The sequence below is a fragment of the Hypomesus nipponensis genome, chromosome 22, assembly GCF_054491055.1.
Source record: "Hypomesus nipponensis isolate SF chromosome 22, ASM5449105v1, whole genome shotgun sequence".
In the NCBI taxonomy this organism is placed as follows: domain Eukaryota; kingdom Metazoa; phylum Chordata; class Actinopteri; order Osmeriformes; family Osmeridae; genus Hypomesus; species Hypomesus nipponensis.
In genome coordinates this window covers 15,943,527-15,965,526 of record NC_140382.1, presented here as the reverse complement: position 1 = coordinate 15,965,526, position 22,000 = coordinate 15,943,527, and the positions used below count along the sequence as shown (strand labels likewise).

Here is a 22,000-nt window from a genome sequence, read left to right as displayed (position 1 = left end):
GGTAATGACTGCATAGTCAGCAAGCCACTTGGGATTCCCCTTTCTCCCTCCCTCCCTCACCCACTGCTCCACCTCTTTTCCTCCCGTCCCCACCCCCTTCCCCCTTTCCTGTCCTTCTTCCACCCCTCACCCCTCACCCCCCTCCTACTTCTACGGACCCAGCTCTGTGACAGCTGCGCTGTCCCACACCTCCTAAAAAAAACACCATCTAACACACAGGCACACTCAGTAATGTATAGACACAGTCACACACACAGAGTATATCCACACATACACACACCCTGCTCAGAGCTGTATGCTGCCTCCACCGGCACCCTTAACTGGTGTCCTCACACTTCATGTTTACCTCTCAATCAGCAGTCTGTTGAAAGGGGACACCTAACCTGCCAATGTGAGTTACTGCTGTGGGGCCCCTGGCTGTTCCCCTCAGACTGGGATCCCACTCATACCTCCAGGGCTTGCCCCTGGAACATCTGAGGTCCTGGTCAAGGACCGTGCTTCTTATGGGCTACACTGCTGTCATTGATTGATATGGGCAGTACAGCTGCCACATTAGCTTCTCATTGGTCTGAACAGCCTTGCAAGCCTCTGATTGGTTTGTATTGCTGCCATGCAAGCCTCTCATTGGTTTGTACTGTCATGATTGCGTCTCATAGGTGTGTACTACCTGCAGGTTGCCTCAAAAACTGTAGACCTGTGGGTCCACAGCCACCTCAAAAGCCATTGTAGTACTTCCTCAAGCCTGAACCCAGGGTCAGACTTTCCTTAGCTCAACATCTCAAGCTGAGAGAGAGATAGTAGGAGAGGACAATGGGAGAACATGGAAAGGTGGACAAGAGGTGCGTGTGTATTGCAGGGGCAGGAATGAGTGTGTCACTGAGGATGAGTGGTTAGGGTGAATGCGAGAAGGAGGGGGGGGGGTGAGTGGGGGCAAATACCATAGGAAGAGGGAGAGAGCATGACAGAGCGAGCGAGCCAGAATGAGTCAGAGACGGCAGTTGTGGCACTTTAACTTGAACTGTTCTGGCAGCACATGGATGGTTTGAGGAATACTCAGAGCAGAAACGTAACCTTTTCAACATTTCCTGAAGAACTGTCCTCGAAAAAAGGACAACCGAAAACATCTACAGCTACATCTCAGTTATCAAACTTTTCCTGTTGCTGTCATATTTTCTTCAAATTTTTTGGCATATTTTCAATTTACAGCTTTCGTTTAGCTCCAACCTTTTTTAGATCCTGCTCCTGGAGTGTTGGATCAGGTACAGCGTGGAGATGCAGAAGAACCAGAAGAAGAAAGGCGTCCAGACCAACATTCTACAGGGAACCACCAACTGCACCACTGGTGCCAAGAAGAATCAGTGAGTCTGAGTTGGGGTCAAGGGTCAAAATGGGGCATTAGGGGGGGCATTATAGCAACTGTAAATACTAGTGTAATAATGAAAGATTTGCGGAAAGCATGTCGATTTGAGTGTGTGTTTGTGGGTGTACCATCAGTGTGTGTCTTCATACAAAGATGTATGAGGTTTCGATGCCTGTGAATGGTTGGGTGGAGAACTTTACCCCTATTTAACACCTAAATGTAATACTGCCTGACATGTCTGGAGTTTGTCGCATGTAATAAATTATATGAATAAAATGTTATTCACATTCACCTACAAAACAGTGGTTGACCAGCATGTATTAACTACTGGATCAGCTCAAGTTGCACACTTAATTCCGGAGGAGCAATTATTTAAGTAGATAAGAGTCTATAGGGTGGTAAAAGAAAGGGATTCGATCTGGTGATCTGGGATTATCATGAAGTGAGTATGCATGTGTGGACTGGATGGTTTTATTTGGTGCTGACAACGATGTGTCCAGTGTTGGTTCTTTGGGATCACATTTGTCATCACAGTTTTATTGTAAGTCCAGCAGTGCACCACGTTTCAACGACGATGACTGATGAGGCTCAGTTTAAATCAACAAAGCCTCTCAGCTCCCTGGGCACAGCATCAGCACGCCTGCTGGTGGTCAGACAGACAGACAGACAGACAGACAGACAGACAGGCTTCTGGATGCCAGTGTGTCACAAGAAACAGACAAACAGACAGTCAGGCAAGTCTGACAGACAGACAGGCTTCTGGATGCCAGTGTGTCACAAGAAACAGACAGTCAGACAGACAGGTCTGACAGACAGACAGGCTTCTGGATGCCAGTGCGTCACAAGAAACAGGCAGGCAGGCAGGCAGGCAGGCAGGCAGGCAGGCAGGCAGGCAGGCAGGCAGGCAGGCAGGCAGGCAGGCAGGCAGGCAGGCAGGCAGGCAGGCAGGCAGGCAGGCAGGCAGGCAGGCAGGCAGGCAGGCAGGTAAGACTGGCAGATGGATGTGCAAACTAGCACTGTGGCACAACTAATGTACTACCTGACATTGAATATCATCAGTATTTATGACCTTTGCCCCCTCCCTCCCTCCCAATTATGGTGACACATAAAGGTTATATAAATACAGGTATAAGTACATAAAAAATCTAACAGGTTACATGTAGTGAACACCAGGGTTTTAAAGATCAACTGCTAAAATTGCATTTCTATTATTGGTTGGTTGGTTTGAGTGGCATTGAGCATGGGTGGGTGGGGGTAGAAGTGCCATGATTGAAATGAAATGCAGTCAGTCAACCACCCTCATAAGGTCATTCTTACAGCTTATAAACAACATCGTAAAACTGTGGCACGTCAGTGCAGCGTCTGTACATGCGTGTGTGCGAATGTGTGTGTATTTAAATGTTTGTGCGTGTGAGTGAATGTGTGTGTATTGTGCATTTAAATGTTTGTCCGTGTGTGTGTCCTCAGAGGCCTGGGTCCCAGTTCTGTAGGGGGTCTCTCCTGGTCAGGGAGAAAAGGGGACGGGGTTTCATTGGCTTCGGGGCGCCACAAATCACGTCAGCTTTTATGATGAGCAGCCACGCCAGTCGTTATTCCCAGGGCCGGTCATGCGAAAGGATCTCTAGTCAGACTGCTCTCTGTCTTCACCTGTTGCATTCTGGTGTGGTCTTAAAAACTTCACCCATCTCTGCCTGTCCTTCTGTCCTAAAAAGCAAATTAAATAATTACTTAGTTTACCTCAATGCTTTGTCAACGTAAATATAATTGAAGTATGTTTTATAAAAGGTCACATTGGAAATATTGTATGTTCGAAACATCGAACACACATTCAATACTTCTGTTAGTTAACAAGACTGTCTGTTCATTCCAAAATGTGATGAAGCTCCTCAGTGAGATGAATAACAAGGAGATTTCTAATTTTAGACGGTTGTTGTCATGATCTTTGATCTCATAACCCTTCGGTTTCCTCTTTAACACCTGGCAGGACTTGAACCCTAATCTGGCAATCTACAGACACAGGTTAATAGGAAGTCAGTAACACACACTGTGTGTGTGACTTGCTTACTCCCTATGAACTTGCGAGGCGCTGTGCTGATACGTTGATCCACAGACACCAGAATAAATTCACTTAGGTCATCCATATTAGGACTTACGCATGTCAGCTCTTTAAAACAAGGCTGGATGTCAGGATTGATGTGTGTGTGTGTCTGTAACCAAATTTCACGGGCTCTTTTGGGTGTGTAGGAATGTATGTGTGTGTCTCTTCTGAAACCCTTGTTGAGTGTTCCAGTAAAGACCTCATAAACCTTGTCAAACATGGACATACTGGGTCACGAGTCAGAGACCAATAAACCATTAGTCAACTGGCATGGCATACCAATAATGTAACTTAAATGTTATGTCTTATCAAATCTTTAAATAAGTAGTGTTATTACATTTTGTCATTTAGCAGACGCTCTTATCCAAAGCGACTTACAGTAAGTACAGGGACATTCACCCCGAGGCAAGTAGGGTGAAGAGGACACAACGTCATTTGGCACGGCCGGTAATCGAACGGGAATCGAACGGGCAACGTTCTGATTAACAGCCCCGACTCCCTAACCGCTCAGCCATCTGACACCTTCTAAAGTTATTAGAGTTCATACATCTATAAAAGCCGACAGGTCATGTGTGCACCACGAGGACAGCTTGCGTAGCTTCAGGATCAGTGAGCTCCACCTTGTGATTGGTTGACTTGGAGGAAAGCCACTTTGCCGTCAACTTCATGCTCCGTGTGGCTTCTTCTTTTTTTTGGGTGAAGCGGACAGTATTTGTCACCCTGTGGTTGGTCCACAGTGATAAATGTTGCTCTGTGATCCCGGCAGTAATTATATCCTGGATCAACACCAGCCCTTTCAACAGCACACTCACACCGTAGACTAGCTGTCAAGCTGGGCCTCGTCATCGGGCCTCCGTCTTTGATGCCGTCACGCTTTAAAGAAACCAGTCCGGCTACCGCTACAAGACCCCTGTGAGCAACTGTTACAGGATACCCACAGCCCATGATAATCACAGGATGATGAGGGTTGGCATAGGAACAATGTATCACTTACCCTCCAGCACATACTATATAGACACCTCACTAAGATGGGAGGGTTCTCCTGGTGTCTCCAGGTCTACATCCCACCACCAGGGTGTCCACCATGGTTAGTCTAATGCCAGGTCAGTCCATGTGGATGTGTGTGTACTAGGGCAGGGGAGGGGCTGAGGCTAAGGCTGGGCTAAGGCCAGATCCACAGTTGGGTAACCTGATGATAGCAGCCAGGCAGATTTAGAGTGTGTCGCGTCTGCAGAGCTGGATGAACAGTGATCGCTTGAACATACTGTCGGGGATATTCCTGTAGAGACACATGCTAATCTTATCGTAGTTCTAGATTCACAGTGAGTGAGTCGTGCTGCTCTTTCCCACAGTCTTGACAGCAAACAGATGAAAAATCGCAGGTACTGTCTAACCTCCCTACTAAATATCAACATTTTGGACGACATTTTAAAAGTATGCTGGATTGGAAAATATGTTTTCCGATATTCTATAGACACCTTGCATCGACCCAATCTCTCCTGGCTTTGAAGGGAAGTTACCAGTGTGTATGTGTGTGTATATGTGTGTATGTTTGTGTATGTGTGTGTACGTGTGTGTCATCTCTACTGCCTTACAAGGGGTGAATGCCTGCAGAACGGTAACTGACCCATGATCCGTTCGACTTGTCATCACATACTCCTCCTCCGGCACACACAGTCTTGGCGTCCATCTTATGATGTCCTGGTATTTATAGTGAAGTGTGTACACATGCCGACCAGAAGCCTAATTAGCTTAACGTCCAAACCTACCTTTGCATTTCCTGTATTGTCCTCTTCCTACCGCTCTTGTTTGGTTCCAGCCCAAGGTCTGTTCTAATGACTGTCATCATTGGGCATGGCCTGTTTGTTCAGTCAGACAGCTCGCTAACGGATGGCTGTCCAATAAATAATGATTAGAATAACACCCTGGAGGCTGGGGGTGTGGAGGGTGGCAGGTGAGGAGGAGATGAAGAGTGAGGTGGGGAGAGGAGGTGGCTGAAGGGGTTCAATTTATGACCGACATCTTTCACCTCGTCGATCACGCCTCTAAGTGCGAGCAATGCCAGGGAACGAAGGAACAGGTGTGAGGTGAGGGGAGAGGGAGACGAGGGAGGCAGGGCGAGACAGGGGGTGGTGAGTTGGGTGAAAGAAGACCTGTTGGACATGTGGTGAAACTGATACAGAGTTATGGGTGAGCATTACCAAAGGAGGGGAGGGAGGTCATGAGGTAGAAGGGGGAGATAAGGGAGAGATAGGGGAGAAGCAAGCGTGTAGGGGGTAAGAGGCAGGCGGGGTGAGACAGATGGAGAGGCACGCAAATGGGGAGAGACAAGATGGTATGACGGATTGATAGGAGAAAAGGGGGACAAAGTGGGAGGGAGGGAGGGAGGGAGGGAGGGAGGGAGGGAGGGAGGGAGGGAGGGAGGGAGGGAGGGAGGGAGGGAGGGAGGGAGGGAGGGAGGGAGGGAGGGAGGGAGGGAGGGAGGGAGGGAGGGAGGGGATAAAAAAAAGGTGGGTGGGCAGAGGTATGTAGGTGCATTCCGCATCATGACAGAGCTCATGACTAAGTTGAAGTCAAAGGTCAGAGTATGTGTGCAGATCATCATTATCACGCTCCTGCATGTAGGTCATCATCACAAACTTGTGTTCATGGGTGCAGATCCTCCTCATGCATCTACATCCAGTTAGGAAGGTCAGACTGGCAGCAGGTGTACTGTAGCCTACTGCCAGTGTGGGATTAAATGTCAGGACTAAACCAATTAGGTCAGCGCGGACCAATATCAAAAATCCAAATCTAATCTGATAACCTGCGTCTACAGGATCTCAAAACAACATGTAAAACAGATGTGTTTTGCATGGCACCACTACACACTCACACACACGCCTTAGTGAACAGTAGCTATGTGGCCCTTGGCAATATAGGTAGAAGTGAAGTCATATTTTAGGCATCTTGTAGAAAAAGATCAATGGATTTGACTGTCTTGTTTGGTTTTACCTGAAGTCTGATGGCTGTGTTTGAATACTAATACAATTTTGTATGGTTGATATGCAGGTAGTAGGTGAAGGGCTTCCAAAAGTTCAGTGAGATTATGTGGTTTGGGACAGGGGCGAATATCTGATACCTTCCGTTTGAAGGATATTCAAAAATGGAGGGAGGATTTTCAATAATCTCATTGCCAACAGTCTCAAACTCACGCACATTCATCTTTTCTTTGGCAACAACACCAGTTACAATGTTTCTCAGAGATGGGCCAATTTTAAAAAGTCCAATGGATTCATATACCCAGAAAACATGGGGTTAGACACCAAGATAACTTGGCTAGGTCAAATAATTAAGGAGTTAGAATATGTTAAGGGCTTCCCACCCATTTTGGACGCCATCTTGAAAATTACACCTTTCTAGTGGTCAAAGTTTGGTAAACTTTTAGCATGTTATTAAGGACACTTAATACTACAAAAACAATAGCTGAGAAACCTTTGTTAAAACATTTTTGGGTTAGGTGTTTTTGTTTTTTAATATAAGCAACCACCTACATATAGGTGTGACCCACACTCCGGAGCTAACGGTGGCGGTAATGTACCAATAAGCTCGAATTCAACCACCCTTAAACAACAAGAAGAAGATTACTCGATCTTTCTGGGTAGCTTGCGCTGTAGTACGTGACCCACCTCATAGCAAAGCGAAAGAAAAGATTTCTATGTGTGTGAAAACAATTGGAACAGCCTGTTTTATGCAAGGTAGTGTATGAAGGTAGTACACACGGTAGACACAGTAAAGATATCAATAGGAAATATCGAAAGCAATGATCTGATATTGATGAATAATGAAATGGCAAGCTTGCTTGTTTGCTACTAGATACAGTAGCATGCTAGCCTAGCTACAGACAGTACCTTGTTGTTATGATCATCAAGCATTGATGGTTACTAGCCACTGTAGGTAGGTGGCTAGCTAGTCTGTCGGACTTGCTAAAAATGAATAGTTCGCTGGCTAAAGCTAGCTAGCCCCCATTGGGAGATGACATGATTATTGCGTGTAAATTCATTTATGAAGATAAACGTAATCATTATCTTAACATAGAACGAAGTAGTATTTTAGGTACAATCTATCGCGTCATATCAAAATACATGATTGCTACTGTACTAATAAGCTAGGTATGATCCTAACATACCATGGTAGCCAGATCAACTGAGCTGGTGACGTGCTTCAGATATGGGGCCGGGCCGTTTTCTGCCGATTTGTCCTACTAGTGTCAGATTTTCCTACCGTTGTAGCACAAAACTATAGGGCTAACCTTAACCTTGGTGGCATGCACAGTAAGCCCTGGTAGGACAATCTGACGGATGGGATAAAATGGAAGAAAACGCGTCAGATTTTAAGCGTGTATGGTTTCAGCAACCTCTTCGTATTGAGCTGTTATTATAGCTAGCAAGACCGGGGACCCATTTACTCGAACTAAAGTTAGTATGTAACGCTAATACTGCTTCAGTTTGTGGAAAGAGATTTGCGGCAAACGTGGTTGTATAGACGGTTATAGCTAACGTCTTAACAGATGATTAACGTTATTTCGTTCTTGATGTATTGGCAATTCTCTTCTGGGGTCTCTGAAGACGACAAATGGAGATGCCTAACCTACACCAGGCTCAGTCTACATTTGACAGTGGTTGTTTTGTGCAGTTTTTTTCACACCATTCAGATTACTCGGGTTTATATAGGTTAATGACATTTGGTTGAAAATCTGTTATGTTCCACCGAATGTGGGCCGAATAAAACTGCTACGTTTTCTCTGGATGTTCTGAAAAACTGTCCCTGTAAATCACATATTAATGATTTAGTAATACTCTACTAAATGGAAACAGCTTTAAATAACTTAATAATCACCCTAAACCTATATTTCAAATATGTGGAAACTGCTACTCAGTTATGCTTTGTCTTAGACCCTTCAAACACCTTGAAATTATTTCTGTAATTAACTGACAATGTTGTTGGACATGACACAAAGCTAACAGGCTACATCATTATTATTAGTTACTCGTGGGTTCTCAGTATTGATCTGTATCGGTGGTTGGAGGGTAAGATAAAGCATTATTGATAAGGCCTAACTCCTCAACTCAACTAGATGAGTATTGTACTGTATCCTGACAGTGACCTGACACGTAACACTGCTCTGCTTTTTCATCCTGCAAGAGAAGCATGCAAGACCACTTCCAGGAGACAGAGGCAGACATGGCATCTTCCTCTTAGTAACAAAAATAAATAAATAAAAAAAATACAAAAGTGGGGAAACAGTTCTGTGAGAGAAAAGGAATCGGCATTTCTAATCATCAGTCTTTCATCTAAAATCCTTATTTTTGCTCTCCACCTCTCAGCTCCATTCAGCTGACAGACAGTCAATTGCAGATCCTGCCTTTGCTACGCTGGGGCGGAACCGCTTTTGGCTCCGGCAGCCGGCCTCCACCTTTCCTGTTGGGACCGGCAGGTGCTGCTCTCCAGTTGGCCCAGATTGAGGCCCAGCTCGCCTTGCATCAGATCAACGCCATTGCCACGGCAACGGCGGTGGCCCGTAACCAAACCCATCTGACGCCTTCGCCCCTCACCCTCCTCAATCTACTACACCAGACAGCCACCACAAGCACAGTTACCGCAGCAACTGGCACCCCTTATCGGAATCCTCATCACCATCATCAGCATCCTTTGCAGACTGTCATGTACCGCCCACAGCCACCAGGGGCGCCCTTTTCCCGGGGCGGACCTGAAACAGGCCATGGAGGGCGTTCCCAGGTGATGGGATACCAGGTGGGCCAGTTCCCCCCTCCGACTCAACTTCCAGATGAGCTGGAGTCGGCCCTGGCTATCCGGGGCCCCAGGGATGAAGACTCACGACTGGGACACCTGTCCCACTTAAACCCCCCAATGCGGAACAACCAGGGTCCCGGCAAGGGCCAGAGGCAAGACTTTTCTTCCTCTCCCGTTCCCTTAACCTCAGATAACCAGCCAGGCCACCAACGAGGGATGGACTGGACCCAGTACCAGCCACCCAGCAAACTATTTTGTCCACCCCAGCAGCAGCAGGGGCAGTCCCACTCCAATCCTCCAGGGGGCACTGTGCAGGCATGGAGCTCCTCTTCAGCCTCGGACTCCCCTTCCCAGCTTCGTGGAGGGGACTTCCAGGGCCTTCACACCCCTGAGAGTGCAGGCACCATCCTGGCCAGTTTTGGTCTGTCCAATGAAGACCTGGAGCTGCTGAGTCACTACCCTGATGACCAGCTAACCCCTGACACCCTGCCCTTTATCCTCCGTGACATCCAGCGTAACAAAGCTAGCGGTCGGGGAGGCAGGAATGCCCAGTCTAAGGCCCTCCAGTTCCACTCCAAGATGCCGCCACCCCTCTCTCGTGGTCGTTCGTCCCCCCATCGCTACTCTAGTCGTGGGGGCTCACCGGACCTTCCTAGCATGCTTACCGTGACCCAGACAGCGGGGAAGGTCATTGACTATGGGCATGCCAGCCGAGCACTGGAGGAGGGCTTCAAACGGGAACCCTTCTCCAAAGATGTGCTAGGACTGCCTGGGCCTAAGATCTCAGGCTCCTCCCCCTTGCCTTCATCCAAACGTAAATCAGAGTCCCCCTCCAGGAGACATCACTCTCGAGACTCCACCCCTTCTTCAGATGCAAAGAAATACAGCAACGAGGACTACCGGAGACGAGGGCAGCCAAAGATCGATGGTTTCCAGCCCAAATGGACTCCTGTACGTGATCAGTCAATGCCGGCATCTGCGCCAGTTAAATCTCGCCCGGAAGACTTTAACCGTCATATCCACCCTCACGGTGAAGGTGCCAAGTTGAGACCCCTGTCAGAGTCCAGGAGCGAGTCGTCTTCGACTGCAGCATCGTCGAAAGGTTCCGGTAGACCCCCGGTGGTCTCAAAACGCCAGCGCGGCGGAAGGTCTGGTGCCCCCACACGGCTGCCCACTCCAACCATGATTAGTGATTTCAGAGCGGAGCCCCCCAAGGTGTACCCCCACACCTGCTCGCTGTGTCATAAGCGGTGTGAGCAAGCTAAGGTGAGTGACCAGACCCAGCTTTGCCAGTGTGCTGCAAACACCAAGCTCTGGGAACTCTGACATAGACCCAGGGCAGGACTGTGCAGTACAACCCTAACTAAAATGGCACATGGCAATACAAAATTGTACTTTGCTATACAGTACATTACAGTACATTACAGTATGCCTTATTAAATATTAAATGGTTCTCCATGTTCTCTCCATTTGCTTGTCTGACCAAGCTCCAACCTCTGAAACTAAGTTTGCAAGTTCAGTTTTAAAAACATTTTAATGGAATTGACCCCACCTTGACATATTGATCATTGAGTGATAGGCGGTCACCTGTCACATATAACTGCCCTGAGTCTTTGTTAACTCCAACTGTTTTAGTTGTGTATGAATGTCTGTCAATGCCAGGAAGATAATAAGCCAAGTCAAGGAATAGCAGCCCTTTTTGTCCTTTATCAAGTGCTGTATATTGATGGAAATAATTGTTGTTAGATTACCAGTGGTGTTTCACAGTTCTGTATGACACTTAAGGGAATTTGTCTTCAAGTCTCCAAATTATGATTTACTCAGTCAGCTCTTGGTGATGTTTGGACTTTTGTAGATCATGTGAATATTCTACCTACACATGCAGACATCAACTCCATTTCGAAAGGAGCATGCAGAAGTACTACAACTGGAACCACATTTTCTGTACAGACCTTTCACTGATTTTACTTCTTGAATCTTTCTTAAGATGTTTCAACACAATTATTAACCGGTTTACCTGGGGTTTCCAGCAAGTCTGTGCAGAATTTGTGGCCGTTGGAATGCATGGTCTTTTGAACTGTAGTTTGTCTACAACAATGCTGTAGGGTTTGTAAAGGTGCTGTTTCAGTGAGATCCCCAGTTGCAACGTGTTTGTGAAAACTATTGTCATGTAAACTACTGAGAAGCCGTCAATCAAATGATCATTTAAATTAGTGGTGTTCAACCCTGGTCCTCAGGGCCCACTGTCCTGAGGGCTTTAGATGTTTTACTGCTTCAGCACTCCGGATTCAAATGACTGGTTCGTATCAGGTTTTGGCAGAGCTTGATAGTATAAAAGTGTGTTGGACAAAGGAAACGTCTAAAATGCACAGGGCAATGGGCCCTAAGGACCAGGGTTGAAGAACACTGATGTAAATGATCAAATATACGAGCAGTTGGGAAAAATGGAATTGATGCGAACCACACACGGTGTCATCTCGTTGGTAAGAAAGAAGATGGGGAAAAATTAAATAAGTTTCTCTTCTGTTGGTGTTCAATGTTCTAAACTCTTCACAATCACGCCATTCTTGTGAGAATTGATGTGCATAGATATTGCTTCGATTTCATTTAAATATTTGAAAATTATAACATGGTTTTGTATCATTTTTCCAACATTGATTGTGTTTGAGATTCTGTGGGACTTTCATTGTGTGAAACATTGGTCACTGTGTATTCATGATCGCTATATTTTTCAGAACACCGTTACTAGTCTCAGACAAAGTCCCTAACATTGTCTTCTTCCTGTCCTCTTCTCATCCCTGTTTTTGCCCTTCATTTCTCTCTCGCTTTCTCCCTGTTTTTTCTGCTCTCCCTCCCTTAGGACTGGCTCAACCACATAAACACAGTCAACCACACTGCCAGCTGCAGGGACCTCCGCAACCAGTGAGTTCATGTAGCGATTGCAGCTAGCTAGATACCTCAAACTGTGAATTCAGCCCATGTTCACGTTATGGCTCCAGTGGGATTTTCTGCAACGGGATTTGAGGTGTAGAGGGGTTGTGAAAGAATGGAGTTGGAGGGGCTGGATAATAATTAAGAGATTGATTTGATTGAGGCCTGTCATTTCTACTAGGTACCCAGAGTGGAGGTCTGATGTACCCAGGTGAGTACCTTTTCTGTGTGTGTTGACTGTTGAGATATCTTCATATTCACTGTTTCGGTGTTTCATTGGCTGACATCCTCTGCCCTCTCCCAATCCGGACTCTTGTCCAATCTAGGACCAATTCCTCCTCAGCCAAAGATGGCAGTCACCGATGGCGTCCCAAGGGCCGCTCCCCGTCCCGCTCAATCTCCCGCTCCCTCTCCTGGTCTCCCTCCCCCAGCCCCCCTTCTGGGCGCGGACGAAGGGTCCCCCCTCCCCTCTCCGAGCGACATCACCACAGACGCTCGTACTCCCCCCTCTCCTATCACGCCCAGTCACGCAGAGGCTCCTCCTCCTCCAGCTGCCAACGGCCAGAGAAGAGGACCAGCGAATCGTCAGGTGAGATAGGACACAACAGATACTCTTTACAGTTAATCCAACAGGTTTAGACCTCTGACCTATGTGGTCAGTTGAGCCTTCTACTCTCAGGTACACCTCGTCTCAATATCTCACTGTCCTCTTTATCTCCAACATCTTTCCCATACCCTCTTAGGAATATCTACAGGCAGCTCGTCTCAAGGTCGCTTGAAGCGTTCTCGCGGCAACCCAGCTAAGCCCATGCCTGGCAACAGCTGCTCTCCTTCCTCTGTCGCCTCTGCCTCCACTACAAAGGCAGGTCCAGGGGCTCAGCCTAAAGTTGCTGGGAAGTCACCATCATCAGGCAAGATGCCAGTCAAGCCCGGTACCAAGGCCGTCTTCAAGAGAACAAAACCATGGACAATGGCCCTGGCCCTGGCCTCCCCCAAAGATCAGGTATGTTCAGAAAAGGCCCTTATTTGTAATGTCACGCAGTACTACTTTCGTCCAAGTCAGGCGCCATAGGAGTAGATGAGACTTTGGTTATTCTTCTGCTGCCCGCAGGTGATCCATCCTCCTCCAGCAAAGAAGAAGAAGAAGAAGGCAGCCGGTGTGTCGACTTCCCGGTTGGTTTACCTCTCAGGCCTCCCTGCAGACGCATCGAAGCAGGAAGTGGGCCAGGTGGTGGAGTCCTTCGGCAAGATCTGCAGTATCACCCTCCATCCCTGCCCTGCACAGGGGGAGGCACAGGAGGCCTCGGCCAAGGTAACGACTTTAAAACATATCACGATGCGACAGGTTATTGTAAACTTTTAATAGGTGTGTCTGAAAAGATTTGTTTTCATGCAAATGAAGATGTAAGGAGAGCCTGTCTTAGTCTAAACTACTGCCTTGATATGGTGGTCAGTTTTGGGGCATCTAGTAGGGAGTCAGGTGGCTGAGCGGTTAGGGAATTGGGCTTGTAATCAGAAGGTTGCCGGTTCAATTTCCGGCCGTGCCAAAATGATGTTGTGTCCTTGGGCAAGGCACCACCCTACTTGCCTCGGGGGGAATGTCCCTGTACTTACTGTAAGTCGCTCTGGATAAGAGCGTCTGCTAAATGACTAAATGTAAATGTATCTCCATGAAACCAGCGTTGCCGACACAGCTGCTCCTTCTTCCCCGGCAGGCGGTAGTGTGTATGGCCAGAGCTGAGGATGCCCGCAGCTTGGTCCAGTGCCTCAGCCTCTCCTTACGAGACCAGACTGTCTCAGCCTCCGCCTCCAAGGTTAGGAGTGTAGAGCTGAATCATGTGTTTGGTGTCAGCAAGTGTGACCAGGTTTAGGGAAAAAGTTGAAAAGATCTGGAAAGTTTGACCACTAATTTAATGTTTAACCAAGTATAGGTTCACAGCCGTTTTGATCAAGTGTTACGTTGACTTTACAGAAATCTAATGTTATTTAAAACACATCAGTGTAAAAGTTGTGATCACGTTCCATTTTTTATTTCCCTGCAGAAATCTGACCAGGAGCAAACCATACCGGTCATTATTAAAGGGTACGTGACCTTTGACCCCTGGCCCTTACCAGTTCAGAGTCCAGAAAGAAACTCAAACAGTCCATCTGTTGATGATTTACAAGATTGAGTTGTGTATTTGTGTTTTCACAGGCAAGTTGTGAGTTTTCCCAAGACCACGGTAGTTCCTGCCAAGTCAACATCCCCTTCTGCCAAAAAGCCAGGCAAGGACTTACTAATTCACTCACTAATTCACCCACTCTCTGCCAAACTGTAAAATACATCAGAACATTAAATATTATTGTAAAATGTTTGCTCTGGGTATATGGGTTGGTGTCTTCCACAGAAACGAAAGCTGTCCAGAAGATTCCAGATAAGGTATGTTTGACTGTGCACACAAAAGGGGATGCTGCCAAATACACTCCAAAGGGAAAGTACTAATATGGTTTCTGTTCCTTGCACCACCCCGTAGATGGGCGTGGTTCTTATCCTGGGACTTCCTGAAAGCGGCTATTCAGAGAGTGACATCATCAAACTGGCCCAGCCCTTTGGAACACCCTCTAAAATCATCATGGCTACGGAGCTTGGGAAGGTAAAGAGTTACACACTGCCTGTGTGTATGTGCACGCACTGTGGAGAACTCCAATATAATTCTTCCAACTTTCTTATTTTTTGATTTATTTGTTTTTAAAAGTCATAGATTGAAATAGTGTGTGTATGTGTGTCCCAGGCCTTGGTCATTCTACCTAATGAAGAAACTGCAGAGGAGATGGTGAAAGTCCACACCTTTATCCCTGTCAAGTTTAACGAGGCTGAGCTGAAGATGAACTGTATAAGGTGCCCTGTCGACATCAGCACTCCGGTGAATCACCTGTTCCCCTCATCACTCCTTATCCTCCTCACACCTACATATTGTAATATTTACACTCAGAACTTATACACACACGTGTGTGTGTTTTTTTAACTTGTATTCTGATTTGTTCCTCCGGCTCTGTAGGTGGCTCTCTACAACATCTTTACTAGACCAGCTGATGCCATTGTAAGTTTTCCATATATCTTGCAATTCTTATTTTTCTTTAAAAAGTTTGATTGGGTATAATTATCCCTCGTTAATGCCATCATTTGTTTCATGTTGACTGGTAGGGTTTTTAAAAAGCCTAGTAATATTGCAAGGAAATGTTTTTGTAATAGTTTTTGTTTCTTCTGTTAACTTGCGACACTTGTGTTTTAGAAGGTGCCGGTGCTCTGGAACACTCTGCTTGTGGTTCGAAACGTTCCGGACACGCCTACCGGCCCGGCAGACGTCCAGAAGGTGGTGAAGCGCTTTGGTGCCTTCAAGGAGGCTCTGGTACTCAACCATAACATGGTGAGGGAAGCGTGTCATTCACCCTTTTTTTTTATGTTGTTCTTCCAGATCCTGTAGTTGTACTGTCTTGTAACAAACTGCATCTGTACTCGAGATGCGATGATGGATGTTATTGTTGCACTATCCTATCAGCAGAATATTTTAACTTTTACATTGTCTTGTAAAGTACAAGCTGCTCCTTGAGTCTTGGCACTAAACACTGAAATACTAGAAACGTCTTAGTCCTTGATGATCTACTGCATTCAATATAACTTTTATATATATATATATCATTATATATTTCACTCTTTGTCCCTTAGGATAACATTTTCAAGTAAATAAATAAGTGTACAGTTTAAATGCTTTGGGATGTGTTTTAGTGTGTATATTTGTCTTCCCTAAACATTTTGACTACACCTGTCTTTCCTCCCCCAAATCCTCCAGATTGTCTTTGAGATGACCACGTCAGCTGTGGCCCTGGCAGTCTGCAAGCGTTTCCAGAAGTATCCCTGCATCATCCAGAACAACCCGCTCACCTTCTCCCGCAGGGCTGATCCCAGGAAGAGCGACGCCAGCTCCTCCGTGGTGCCGGTCCCGGCCCTTCTGCAGAGCCCTGCCCCTGATGCAGCGCTCCCTGGAGGACAGGAGGTCTCACTGTTGAACGGAGAAGGGAAGGAGGTGATGAAGGAGGAGAAGGAGGGTACGGCTGTGTCCAAGCCTGCTGGAGTGAAGGAAGAATCTTCTGAAACACAGAGGGACCTACCTGGGTGTGAGGTGATGGAGAAGGTGATGGAGGAGACTGAGAAGATTGATGAGGTCATATCTGACCTTGATCCTGCATCTAAACCCGGATCTAATGAGCCCTCTACTGCTATGGAAACTGTAAAAGCAGAGCACACACCACTCGTGAACCAGCCTGCAGCTACTGTCGATCCAGGTCAAAACGACCAGCCTGCCAGCCAGGTGCCCCTGCACAATCCCAAGTTGACCTCCGAACAATCGAAGGTGACGCCGGAACTGCCCAAAGTAACCCCAGAGATCCTGAAGGCATTACTAGAGGAGTGCCGAGCCAGGTCCTCCAGTAGAGCTATCAGACCACCAGCGCCTCCCTTGAGCCAGGAGGGGAACAACATCCCGGAGGAAACCGGAGATGGGAAGGATAAGCAGAAGGGGCCGGAGAAGACGGGGGCCCATGAAGAGGGACTTAAGAAGGAGAGAGAGAGGAGGCAGCTGGAGAAGAGAAAGCAGGAGGAGGAGGAAGAGAAGACTAGGAGGCTGGAAGAGAAGAGAGGACGGGAGGAGAAGAGGAGGAAAGAAGAGGAAAGGAGGCGGTCCCACAGAGATGGGTCCTCTGGGTCAAGATCATCTGGGAGGTCAGAGGTCAGTAGGAGGAGCACCAAATCCTCCACCAAGAGAGACACGTTGACCACAGTGGCTCACAGGGACAAAAAGGTGAGGTTTTTATCTAGTTATTCATGGTTCAGTTTCTGAACCTATGTGAGATTCCGTAGTTCTAAAACTGTTTAAGGAACTCTGTCGATAAAAAAAAAAAAAAAAGTATCCTCATAGGTACATGAGAAGAGATAACACTATCTGTTGCTTTTCTCTTTTGCCCAGGAGCATGAAGAAACAAGGGATGAAGAAGAGGGGTTCATGGCTTTCAATATGGAGGACTTTGTGACGGTGGACGAGGTGGGTGATGCTATCGAGGAGGAGATGGAGGTGGGGGCCGACCACACACAGACCACAGTCCCTGACATGCCCACACCAGACATAGAGACCACACCTGCTGACACAGCTGTAGCAGGCAGCAACACCACAGCTCCGCCACAGTCTGCACCTGCCCCTGAGGCCTTGGCCACACCCAGCCTTGTGACCACAACTGTATCAGCAGCTACTCCATCAAAGACCACACCTGCCCTGGAGACCACACCCCAATCTGTATCAGAGGCCGCACCCCCACCTGTACTTGTTTTAGACACTACTTCCCTGACTGCAAATGGCCCAGATACCATGCCCACACCTGTCGTGGAGGCCACGCCCACACCTGTCGTGGAGGCCACGCCCACACCTGTCGTGGAGGCCACGCCCACACCTGTCGTGGAGGCCACGCCCACACCTGTCGGGGAGGCCACGCCCACACTTGTCGGGGAGGCCACGCCCACACTTGTCGGGGAGGCCACGCCCACACTTGTCGGGGAGGCCACGCCCACACTTGTCGGGGAGGCCACGCCCACACTTGTCGGGGAGGCCACGCCCACACCTGTTGTGGATGCCACACCCACACCTGTCGTGAAGGCCACGCCCACACCTGTCGTGGAGGCCACGCCCACACCTGTCGTGGAGGCCACACCCACACCTTTCGTGGAGGCCCCGCCCACACTTGTCATGGAGGTCATGCCCACAACTGCCCTGGAGACCACGCCCATACCTGTCCCGGAGGCCACTCCCATAACTGTTATGAAGGCCATGTCCATCCATTTAGGGAAGGAGAAGGAGGGTAAGGCTGTGTCCAAGCCTGCTGGAGTAAATGAAGAATCTTCTGAAACACAGAGGGACCTACCTGGGTGTGAGGTGATGAAGGTCAAGACTGAGAAGATTGATGAGGTCATATCTGACCTTGATCCTGTATCTAAACCCGGATCTAATGAGCCCTCTACTGCTATGGAAACTGTAAAAGCAGAGCACACACAACTAGTGAACCAGCCTGCAGCTACTGTCGATCCAGGTCAAAACGACCAGCCTGCCAGCCAGGTGCCCCACCACAACCCAAAGTTGACCTCCGAACAACCGAAGGGGATCCCGGAACTGCCCAATGTAACCCCGGAGATCCTGAAGGCATTACTAGAGGAGTGCCGAGCCAGGTCCATGCCCAGGACCTCGTCCACAGTTGTCGTAATGGCAAAGCAGAAGTCACCTCTCTCTGACCACCGGCCGACGGTAAAGGAGGAGCAGCGATCAGCGGGGGAACCGGAGGAAACCCCAAAGAAAGAGCAAGAAGAGAAGGAGGAGGAGCAGGACAAAATGTCTGCAGGGAGAGGTGAGAATTAGGAGCCATGGACATACATATGCAGTCCAACACATAACCCAACATTGGCATTTTATTCATTCAGCTATGTTTTTATCCAAAGTGAAATACAAATAATGCATGTAGAAAGCACAGCATAATAACTTGGTGCCACTCTTTAGGCCCCTTTTTCCTTGGTAATTTGCTTTAGGTTATTTGAACTGGTTGGGATACACCCACAATGGGGTCCACCGCCGTTTTGCATCATCAGTTGTTCAAACCGGGCAGGCCTTTGTTTAGATGTGGTGAGAGAGGCTGTAGCTAGTTGTGCTTATGGAAATGAGTTTGGTGGAACAGCCAGGCCTGGTTATAAACGTGTGGCTTGTGGTTTATAACCTGGTGGCCAGGTGGCATAGCCACGGGACATGACATGCAATCCTGTGGTAGAGGATTAGGTCAGCAGTTACCTGCTTGCTCACGTAATGAGTGTTGGATTTACATGACATTACATCTACATTTAGTCATTTAGCAGACACTCTTATCCAGAGCGACTTACAGTAAGTACAGGGACATTCCCCCCGAGGCAAGTAGGGTGAAGTGCCTTGCCCAAGGACACAACGTCATCTTTCTCGGCCGGGAATCAAACCAGCAACCTTCTGATGACTAGCCCAATTCCCTAACTGCTCAGCCATCTAACTCCCTAAGATTTAGTTGCCCAGGTACAACGTTCGGGTGGAGCTTGTGTTGACAAAAGTGTCCATGCCCATTAGATTGCAAGAGCGGGAAATCACAAGAGGAGAGAGAGGAGGAGGAGGACGGCACAGAGCAGAAGCAGAAGACCAAACCCCTCTTTCCTCAAGACTACACCCTCCCTCCTTTCAACCCTAGCTGTCCCGTTGGTAAGTCCTTCCTCCATCTTACTGTACATGTCTCTTTCCTCCGTCTACCTCTCTACCCCCTCCCTCTCTACTTTCTCCTTTCTCTCCACCTTCCCGTCTTCCTCCCTCATTTATCTTCTCTGAATCTCTGTACATGACTTGTGCTGACCTCATCAGAATCAGGCTGGGTTTAGTCCTTAACCCAGTGGACTAACCTGACTGTGCTCTGGTCTGGCAGGCCTGGAGTTCCTTGAACCGAAGATTGGGTTCTTCTGCAAGGTGTGTAGCCGGTTTTTCACCGGCACACAGGAGGCTGAAAAGACCCACTGCCGGAGCATTAAACACTACCAGAACCTCCAGGTGTGTACCCGAATAACTAGAGAATCTTTAAAACCCCTGATAGAATCATCACCTCAACATTCCAGGGTGAAAATATAGATGCATTTATGTAGAACATGAGAATTGTTTGTTAACGTTTTATTTTATCGTCTTGTCTTTTGAAATGTATTATACATTTAGTGGTTAGTCTTATTGGTATGTTTTACGTTACCACATTAAGGGCTTCACAAATAAAATGATTTGATTCTCGCCTGTAGAATTCCCTGCAGCAGTGGCGGTGTAGGGAGAACAGGTCGGGGCCCTCCTGAAGGAACTGGAGGAGGAACACACACACACATTCCTCTCCTTTGCTTTCCTTTCTCCATCCTTCGTTTGCCTTGATTTATTTGTAAATTCCATTGGTCCATACTGTCACTAGATGATGTAAATAATAATAATAATTATTATATTAATTTTTTGGGAAATATAATGAGAAAAGATGACAGTTGTGTACAGATAATTTGGAGGTCCTGAATGACTGATGGAATAAAAGTTTATTTGGAAGAGTCTGTTTTCTTGGTCAGATTCTCTGTTGCTAGTCATGCAGATTTTATTGCCATATGTTTGTGTGTCTTTGCATTGCCTTACGTTCATCTGTTTGGCTCTGGTTTGTGGTTGAGGGGTTGATGGAGAGTGGGAGGGAGGAGAGAAAGAAGGGGTGGGAGGAGGGAGGGATGTGTGGACAGGTAAATACAGTGGCTGGGGAAGGGAGGAAAGTGTGATTAGGTAAATGCTTGGTAGTAGAGAGGGAGGTACATACCGAGGGAAGCCAGCCAGGTGTGGACATGGAAATGCTGTGATTTCCATGTGCAGCTCATGCATGGCCCATTGCCTTTGTTCAACTACATTGCTGGTTCCAAACAATGCATACCCAGGTCACCATGGTGACCTGGGTATGCAAAACTACAGCGAGGGGGCTGTAGTTTTGGAATGAGAAGTACAAGAAACACCTGTAGGTGTGGTGGTCAGACACGGTAATGTGGTCCCAATACATTTGTCCCCTCAGCTTGAGCAGAAACCCTGAACGACACTGGGTGTGGTCTACCAGTTGACTCAAACTTGATTCAAACACATCATCATACTTGTGTCTCTGGTTCTTGCCAGCAGGCCACTGTTTCAGACCTGCATCTGTCTGGAGCGCTATCTGGCGGTGGTCTTCCTCGGGAACAGGGCTTTAGGGGGGGGGGTAAGTTTGACTGTTCAGTCCTGTGAAAAGTTATGTACTCTCTAACCTGCCCCTGAACTCTCTGCCCCTGGGCCCTACTAAAACTAAACTCTGATGTACTAACTGGGTGTTACAACACTGACCTGGTTCAGGGCCAGGTCCTCTGACTGCCTGTTCTTTCTTCCTGATGGTCTGTCTGACTTCATGCTTACAGTACCTGACAGTTTGTATCTCAACCCAACTTCTGACATTGTTTAAATGTTTAATTAATAGTTGTGTAAGAAGTGTATTATGTAAGTTAGGTTTATATCTTAACTATGTACAGGTCTGATCCCACGTCTTTTAAACATGTGAAAACATTCTCTCCTTGCTGTCAATTCTTACAAACACAGGAATGCGGGAATAGAATGGAATATTGTCCTGTGGCTTGGAGTTAGACATCAGTCTAGATGTCACTGAATGTTTTGCATTAAAGGTGTGCATGGGAGGGTACAGGCAGAGGAGGAGGGCAGGGGAGTAAGAGAGGCAACCAAAGTTATTTTGAGACGAGGAAAATACATGAGAGGAAAACGATTTTACAAGACATGAAACGATTTTACAAGTGAAAAGGTTGAGGCAACCTGTTAGGGTAAGATTAATATATCAATTGACATGAAATTTGCTTTAATTTGCTGTAGGATATTGTAGTCTTTGGGGAGAGAACGATGCCCATATATACTGAAAATGTGACTGCATTTGATGTATCTTTTTTATGCTGAAGATTCAGTGTAGAAATCTCTTGCATTTTACTCTTCTAGAGACCAGATGAATACCACAGCAGAACACGTCTCCACAAACTCCACCCTGGGTCCCTTTACAGATTTTTCTCTTGCTTTATCAGTTTTCACGGCTGCAAATATAGTCAACCTAATCCTGGGTCTCCCCACCAATGGCTGTGTTCTGTGGTTGATTGCAAGTGGAGCTGGCGGAACCATGGCCTCAGAGTTCTTCACTCTCAACATGGT

General features: G+C 47.3%; 1 protein-coding gene across 4 annotated transcripts; it reads left to right on the top strand.

Annotated features, from left to right (window-relative positions):
* Positions 1–995: 995 nt before the first annotated feature.
* On the top strand, positions 996–20,335 carry LOC146236828 (uncharacterized). 4 transcript variants are annotated; one of them, XM_084686632.1, is made up of 20 exons: positions 996–1,358; positions 8,825–10,517; positions 12,112–12,173; positions 12,364–12,393; positions 12,509–12,771; positions 12,938–13,185; positions 13,294–13,494; positions 13,898–13,996; positions 14,225–14,265; positions 14,377–14,447; positions 14,570–14,601; positions 14,696–14,815; positions 14,954–15,085; positions 15,221–15,262; positions 15,455–15,589; positions 16,013–17,020; positions 17,186–18,608; positions 19,346–19,474; positions 19,692–19,813; positions 20,050–20,335. In XM_084686632.1, exons 1-20 carry the CDS (start codon positions 1,273–1,275, stop codon positions 20,098–20,100), a joined length of 5,988 nt encoding a protein of 1,995 aa, XP_084542758.1. In that variant the 5' UTR covers positions 996–1,272; the 3' UTR covers positions 20,101–20,335. The 4 variants fall into 4 exon arrangements, with proteins under 4 accessions (XP_084542758.1, XP_084542757.1, XP_084542756.1 ...); XM_084686631.1 differs by having other exon boundaries at positions 12,926–13,185; positions 15,458–15,589; XM_084686630.1 differs by having other exon boundaries at positions 997–1,358; positions 12,926–13,185.
* The last annotated feature ends 1,665 nt before the right edge of the window (positions 20,336–22,000 follow it).

What these genes read in the sequence shown, in the direction of transcription:
- LOC146236828 (XM_084686630.1), top strand. Translation starts at nt 1,273, where the DNA reads ATGCAGAAGAACCAGAAGAAGAAAGGCGTCCAGACCAACATTCTACAG. An exon ending in CTGTCGACATCAGCACTCCG is followed by an intron (nt 15,086 to 15,220) that starts GTGAATCACCTG and finishes CCGGCTCTGTAG; the next exon opens with GTGGCTCTCTACAACATCTT. An exon ending in CAAAATGTCTGCAGGGAGAG is followed by an intron (nt 18,609 to 19,345) that starts GTGAGAATTAGG and finishes CATGCCCATTAG; the next exon opens with ATTGCAAGAGCGGGAAATCA.